The sequence below is a fragment of the Hyla sarda genome, chromosome 7 (genome assembly GCF_029499605.1).
Source record: "Hyla sarda isolate aHylSar1 chromosome 7, aHylSar1.hap1, whole genome shotgun sequence".
NCBI lineage: Eukaryota > Metazoa > Chordata > Amphibia > Anura > Hylidae > Hyla > Hyla sarda.
Genome location: NC_079195.1, coordinates 204,135,128 through 204,143,073, shown reverse-complemented (window position 1 = coordinate 204,143,073; position 7,946 = coordinate 204,135,128). Strand labels below are relative to the sequence as shown.

The following is a 7,946-nucleotide window of genomic DNA, read 5'->3' as shown; positions in this document are numbered from 1 at the left end:
ATAAAATTATATAATACTTGGAATGCACTGCAAAGTAGTAGTTGGATCGCTCTGTTATAGTGTACACAATTGTTCAGCTAGGACAGGTCTCTTGGAGCTGAAATCCATGTTTGTGCATGAAAAGTTTTAAAGCAGGATGGAGTAGTGGGGTTTCTAATCCTTCTTCACATGACTAATATCAAGGGCGAAAAGAATATCTTATAAGAGACCATATTTTTTAGGGTGAATTAGAGTGAATTTAAAAGGGTCCTACTGAAAAGTTGACACCAAACCAAATCCTTTTGAGAACAGCCAAATGTCTCAGCAAAATATTTCTGCAAACCTGAGAGGCAACATGTCACCAATATTACAATGTGGTATCAGAGAAATCTCTGTGCAATGCCAAAAGAGGATGGAGTGGTCTATACTGCCCCTTTATTTCGGAGATCAATGGTGCTCCAAAATCACAGATTCCATTAAAGTGATTGTCTCAGATGTTTCTTTGACATATCAGAAGATCATCATGACTGGATTTCCCCTTTAAAGAGGTACTCTACTGCCCCAGTGTTCGGAACATTTTTTTCCAAATGCTGGGTGCGCGGGCTGCAGGGTCGTGAAGTCACAACCATGCCCCCTCGTGATGTCACGCCACGCCCTGACAATGCAAGTCTATGGGAGGGGGCGTGGCAGCCGCCACGCCCCCTCCCATAGACTTGCATTGTCGGGGCATGGCGTGATGTCACATGGGGGCGTGGCCATGACGTCATGACCCGCGCACCCAGCATTCAGAACAAAATGTTCCGAACGCTGGAGCAGTGGAGTACCCCTTTAAGACACTTACACTACATGTTTGGTGTGAGAACAGTGCATTCATTAGATCAGAAACTGGATGACAAGTATTTGTAGTATTGGACATTTGTATTGGTGATGATCTTCTGCCCAGGCTAAAAGCCTCCGCAAAGGTCTGTTACGGCTCTCGCTCCTATGATGCATGTGTGCACGCCGGGTGTGGGGAGGTGACAGTGATTTTCTTTCATCCGATGCAGCAGGACCCCCTCCACTGCTTTCAAAGTCCACTCTAAGGGAAACTTATTTCTTGGCTTCCAGGAAAAGTGTTTCCTGAGGGTACAGCTTAAGTTCCATGAGAGTCCTGCTGGGATCCAACTGGGTGATCTAAAAAACAAAATTGTGACATGTAGGAGTATTAATAATTATTACCTCACTTTAACATAATCCATGCACATGTGTACATATAATGATTTAGGAATGTGATGTCCTTGTCTCTGACTTCTGACGTCCCAAGTATCCCATGCTGAATTACTATTTTCTTATACAGAGCAGAGAAACCTTTCCAAAAGAACATCCCTGTTGACAATATTCAGAATATTGGGCAAACTAGATGGACCGAATAGTTCTTATCCACCGACACATTTCATGTTCTCACCCTGTTGTCCAGACCAGATTTCTTGTGATGGATTTTCAGTACACCATACACTATCTATAGTATCTATCTATAGTATCTATCTATCTATCTATAGTGTATATCTATCTATCTATCTATCTATAGTGTATATCTATATCTATCTATCTCATATCTATCTATCTATAGTGTATATCTATATATCTATCTCATATCTATCTATCTATAGTGTATATCTATCTCATATCTATCTCATATCTATCTATCGTGTATATCTATATCTCATATCTATCTATTGTGTATATCTATATCTCATATCTATCTATTGTGTATATCTATATATATATATCTATCTCATATCTATCTATAGTGTATATATCTATCTATCTCATATATCTATCTATCTCATATCTATCTATCTCATATCTATCTATCTCATATCTATCTATCTATCGTGTATATCTATATATCTATCTCATATCTATCTATCTATCGTGTATATCTATATATCTATCTCATATCTATAGTGTATATCTATATCTATCTATCTATCTCATATCTATCTATCTATCTGTGTATATCTATCTATATATATCAATCTCACATCTATCTATCTATAGTGTATATCTATATCTATCTATCTATCTCTCATATCTATCTATCTATCTATCTCATATCTATCTATCTATCTATCTATCTATCTATCTGTGTATATCTATCTATATCTATCTATCTATCTCTCATATCTATCTATCTATCTCATATCTATCTATCTATCTATCTATCTGTGTATATCTATCTATATCTATCTATCAATCTCATATCTATCTATCTATAGTGTATATCTATATCTATCTATCTATCTTTTACATGTAGCTACCAGACGTCCATGTCTCCTACTAAAATAAGAAACAGCACATGGTACAGCGCGGCACAGGGGTGTACAGCGCGGCACAGGGGTGTAGTTGCCCAAAGTCTATAACTTGTTCAGAGGATTCAGGATGACCTCTAGCCAAGCTGCTTAATGATAACAATATATAATGCTTTCTGTTTTCACCCCTTTTTGCTAAATTTCTACAAAGAGACCTGCCGAATTCAGTCCAACGACTTATACAACCGGGGAATTGTTGCGCTAATTCTCTGGAAGTCCCACGTTCTGCCTGTTCTCATCCCTTTGTTGTGTTATGTGGGTTTGTGGTTAAATGAGCATACTGTTATACTTAACTTTACATGTTGAAACAGCTGTTAGGAGACGCGTGGAAGGTGAGACATGGCGAGACACCTTCGCCGCCTTAAACACCTATTACTGCTTTAGGTGCGGCACCGCAGCATTAGCACAGGCTTCCAGATGGGGCATCAGTTCACTAGGGAACTGCTGAACCTCAGCCCAAAGTCAAAATGCCCTTTTTTAACAATTTTTTTTATTATAATTTTTTTTTTTTTAAACACTTTGCAGATCTTAGAACAGTTTCAGGCGGAGGCTTGTGGGTGACATAAGAAGGGGTGGGTCTGTTTATACCCTTGAATTTAGCTTGCCTTCTGTTTCCAATGCACTAAGGGATTTGAAAATTGCCAATGTTTACACCATTACCCAATTACTGAACATGCGCCTGCTGCATCTGTCAACAAACAGAGCTGTTGTCGCTTTGTTTTAGCAGCTCCCCCCCCCCACCTTCATATGGTTCAGCGTTCTGCTTAATTAGCATCCCATAACCTTCTGCATCATCCTACGCTCAGATCTGTAAACACTTGACTTGCCGCTCTGTCGGATCTACGATACGCTTACACCTAAAATAGGCTACTTGCAAGAGTCTCATTTATATCACAACATTATGAAGCCCAGTGAAAGAAATGGACAGTTTGACCCATGCACAAAATAAAAATAAAATCTAGACATTAGAGTGCATTCACACCACGTTTTGGGTATAAGGCAGCCGGATCCGGCTGCCTTATACCCAAAACGTGGTGTGAATGCACCCTCAGGGCTCGTTCACACAAGCGTATTTTGTTTAAAAGGGAAAGGCTCTCCGTGGGCTGCCGGCCACCGATTTTCAGCAGCGGAATCTCCGCCGCAGACCCTATTGAAGTGAAAAATGTCGCTGCAGCAGAGTCCCATGGATTCCACTGCACAGTTTGCGAGGTGGACTTTCTGCTTGGAAAATCCGCTCTAAAAATGTTGCCAGAATGTTGAGTTTGTTCAACGTTCTGGCAGATTTCCGCTCAGCTGATTCAGTTGTCGCTGGCCGCACTGGATGGATTTTATCCGGCCGTAAATTCCGGAGTGTGAACTCGGCCTTACTTGTGGCTTCATTACATACACTGATCACAAAGCACTTCCTACTCTTAGGATCGTCATTCACATGGAATTTTGATCGGCTACAAATGATTGAGACCAAACTGGTGGGGATCACTTTTTTTTTTTCTTGTATGTTTTCTTTTTTCATGTATGGCCGAACATGCACTGTTTTTTTATTTTTATTAATTTTTTTCTTACCGACCACAGTCCAAAAAAATCAGCAGGGCCAATCACAATTTTGGCAGACCACTCATGAAAGAATGCTGGCATGTAATTTACAGATGATGGTCGGTCAAGATAGCCAAAATCTGTGTTTTTGCCACAACCATTATCTGTATAGGCAGTCTTAGGGCAGTGCTACATGGTGACCTAGCCATAGGGTAGGGTCACACATATATATATAGAATTCTCAGCATTTATAAAAGATCTCATGAATACAATTGGAAGAAATTTGCACAATACCCAAGCGGAAATGGCGTGGTGCAGATTACAAATCCGCAGCATGCCAATATGGGTGTCCAAAACATTTGCTGAACATTTATTGCAGATTTTCCCCAATGACTTAAAGTCAAAATCTACAACAAACTTTGATAAGGACACATTGAAAATCACATGCTTCTTAGTACAGGAACTGGATGTATTAAGAAGTAAAAGCCTCTTTATAAATTTGGCGTATCTTTCTGACTGCCTGTGCACTAGACTTTAAATGGGCATTGTCAGATTCAAAAACTTTTTATAATTGCACATCTTGGCCAAACATTAACATTTCTAATATATTTAATTATCAATTAAGAAATTTTTATTTTATTTTTTTAAATAGAAATCATGCTATATAAAAATAAAATCACTAGAGGTCCTCATACCATCCAGAACATAATCCTGTGCGGCTGCAGCATCATTTTTGTCCCAGCTAAAGCAAAGGCTGGGACAAAGTACAGGAAGCAAGGGCAGGACTAGCACTCCTCTGTGCTCATTCTTGTCCTATCAGACTGCAGTATGAAAACAGAGAGGAGGGGGTTCAAGAGCAGCCTGCTGTGATTGGATGAAGAGACCCAGCACAGCACAGCAGACTCAGGGAGGAAGAGGAGTCATGCAGAGTGAGGGCAAGAGATGGACATGAGCCCTCCAAAGCACAGCATGTGAGCAACAGATAGAAGGTATTTGTGAGAGAAACATAGGTGCTAGACACATAAAAATCAGGATTAGGTACTGAGTAACATATAACATTTTAGTTTTGTTTGTGGGATATGAAAGGTACTCTTTATATTTCTGGCATCACTTTTTCCCCTAACTGTGAACCATACTCACTTTTTTGTAATTGCAAAATTCATTGTGGTGCACTAAAACGCAATTTTGGCACACAATTTTTCTTCTAAAACAAGCCAATTAACAGATGGTCTAAACTTCGACTAGACAGTCTACAGATGGTTTTTAGAATGTCTAAGTTTGCAATATGCTCATGCTTCTGTCAGAGGCTCCTTTATTCTGTCAGAGGCTCCTTTAAGTTCAACAGATAGTTTTACCTGAGACCATCGTGAACTGAACCCAAAACACAGAATGCAACTGCTGAGAGTATAAACAATTCCTAGATGATACAATATATTTTAAAATTCTGCAAAAAAGGGGCATAAAGCTGCCATTATACCAAGGACCAAACTACCAGTCATTACATTTCACCATAGTAGCCAAATAAATTTATTTTCACCAGGAAAAATGAAAAAACAAAAACTGGAAACAGTAAGTCACAGGCCTAACATCTATGTAGACAATTTCGTAACCAATTCTGCAGGTCCATGGGGGGGGTGGCTGTTCTCCTGGGTGTCATGTAATACTGCAAGGTCTCATTACTTCGTGTTAATGTTATTCCGCATGGAAAGCAGCAAGCTAAAAACATAAGCCTTGTTAGGTAGCAATTAGTATAGGAGGAGGCGGCGGTGCAGGCAGCAGTTAGAGCAGCAACCACCAAACAGCTGTGTTTTTAATCAAGAGATACAGAACAGTTTGTACCGTTCCCCCCCTCACTCTGTTACATCACAACTCCGTAACTGTATACGCCACCTTCTATAGAGACAGTTATGGGAACAAACAGTGCGTCCCGCTCAAGCTTATTCTGTAAGATAACACCTCCCATAATGTGATCCTGTATAAATAACTACTGTCATTTAAGCAACACTGAGGCTGGTTTATCTGTTTATACAAGTAAAAAATAATGGGGAATTAGATTCTGTGGCGCTCAATGTGAAGCCAATAAATATCTTGACTCTTGAGCGCCACAATTTTTTTTTCTTAAATTTACCTTGGTTTTCTTTACACCTTGGGTATAGGTGTCGGGTTGGCCAGCTCAGTCAGAAATGGGCAATAGTGTGGAACGAGCCTTCCAACATATTTTATCCATTGAATTAGATTCTATTCAGATTTAAAGGGGTACTCCGCCCCTAGACAACTTATCCCCTATCGAAAGGATAGGGGATAAGATGTCAGATCGCGGGGGTCCCGCCGCTGGGACCCCCGGGATCTTGGCTTCAGCACCCACCTGTTGCGGCTTCCGGCAGTGCTGGAGGCTCTCATCCTAACGCATCGCGACCACGGTGATGGGAGATCGTGAGGTCACGACTCCGCCCCCGTGTGATGTCACTCCCCGCCCCCTCAATGCAAGTCTATGGGAGGGGGCATTACTGCTGTCACGCCCCCTCCCATAGACTTGCATTGAGGGGCGGGGCGTGATGTCTCATGGGGGCGGAGTCGTAATGTCACAATCTCACATCACCGTGGTCGGGAGCTGAAGCCTCCAGCATTTCCAGAAGCCGCAACAGGTGGGTGCTGCAGGCGAGATCCCGGGGGGTCCCAAGCGGCGGGACCCCCGCGATCTGACATCTTATCCCATATCCTTTCAAGCAAAACCTGCTTGTCCAGCACTAACTAAACAGGTGGCTTACTACCAGCCACTCGACAAAAAAAAAATACTTTAAAAGGTCTACCTCACACCACTGGCACCGGAGTACAACTCCATTCAGATTCCACTCAGCCTTACTAGCATACTAGCTGACCTGCTGTTTTCAGCACCCATGCTAATCTGGGCTCATCTGAAGATCCGGTGTAGTCCAGGAAGCAGAATAAAAAAAGGTCCCACAGCCAATCCTGCCTTTCATTCCATAAAAATCCAGTCCCAAAAATAAGACTTTGCAAATGTTCCTAGGACGCTAAGCTCACCAAGCTTTGCCTGGATGGGATATGCACTTCCTTAAACCTAGCGACTACGTATGACCTTGTGGAAATATTGCGATCCCCAATAACCATTCCGGTCACTGTCTCCCAACATGTACAGTATACACATGACTACGTAGCCCAGAATGAGCAGAGATTTACATGAATAAATGAGAAGTTATCCTAAATAAACTACATATCAATCTGCTCAGCATCTTCTGCTCTATAAAACAATGTCATTTTTAAGCTGCGAATGGACAAGGAGTAGTAATGGTAGCAGATCAAAGCAGCAGGAGGGGAGTATGCTGACCCTATAGGAGGCAGTGACCTGTTCTATCCATATGAATATGGTGCATACATGTTAGTCTGACAAGGTATTAAGGTAATAACCAGTAACACACTGTAGCTAATCATGAGAAAGGCGAAAGCAGCAGGAGATTGATTGTTGATTATGTGAGCTCTAGTGACCTGTCCTGTCATAGGATAAGGTTATTGAAGGCCCAGTTCAATATGGCAGGGGCAGTGTTATACAAAAGACAAGCAGACGACCCTGTAGCTAAGAAGAACATTCAAATGATGGAAGAAATATAACCTGGGAAGACAAATTAACACATAGAACTGAATAACCAGTTCTTGGGTAAACCCTTTATAGAAGTGATATGCAGGTTTTTGATACCTCTGAATGAGCATGTAATATGTATATTAGTATTTTGTTTACTGAATTGATGTACTAGGACCCAGTGGTTACCTCACTTACCCATCAAATCTTAAATTCTTTTCTGGAAAGAGTATTTCTAGAGTGTAAAGACCATTGAGTATCCCTTAAAGGGAACAAATTGTTCCAAACACTGGAGCCGGGAGCTTGTGTCGTCATAGGCCCGCCCCCTCATGACATCCCGCCCCGCCCCCTTACTGCAAGTCTATAGGAAGGGGGCATGACAGCTGTCACGTCCCCTCCCATAGACTTGCATTGAGGAGGCGGGGCGTGACGTCATAAGGGGTTGGGGCTATGATGTCACAAGCTCCAGGCGCCGGCTCCAGTGTTCA

The 7,946-nt window shown here is 41.6% G+C and overlaps 1 protein-coding gene across 1 annotated transcript in view; it reads right to left on the bottom strand.

The window, feature by feature from the left end:
- Positions 1-878: 878 nt before the first annotated feature.
- The window catches only part of FAF1 (Fas associated factor 1), a 295,823-nt gene continuing 288,755 nt past the window's right edge, over positions 879-7,946 (bottom strand). The window contains exon 19 of the mRNA XM_056532377.1: positions 879-1,152. Coding sequence (XP_056388352.1) covers positions 1,069-1,152 — 84 coding nt within the window. The 3' untranslated portion in view covers positions 879-1,068. The remainder of the gene's footprint in view (positions 1,153-7,946) is intronic.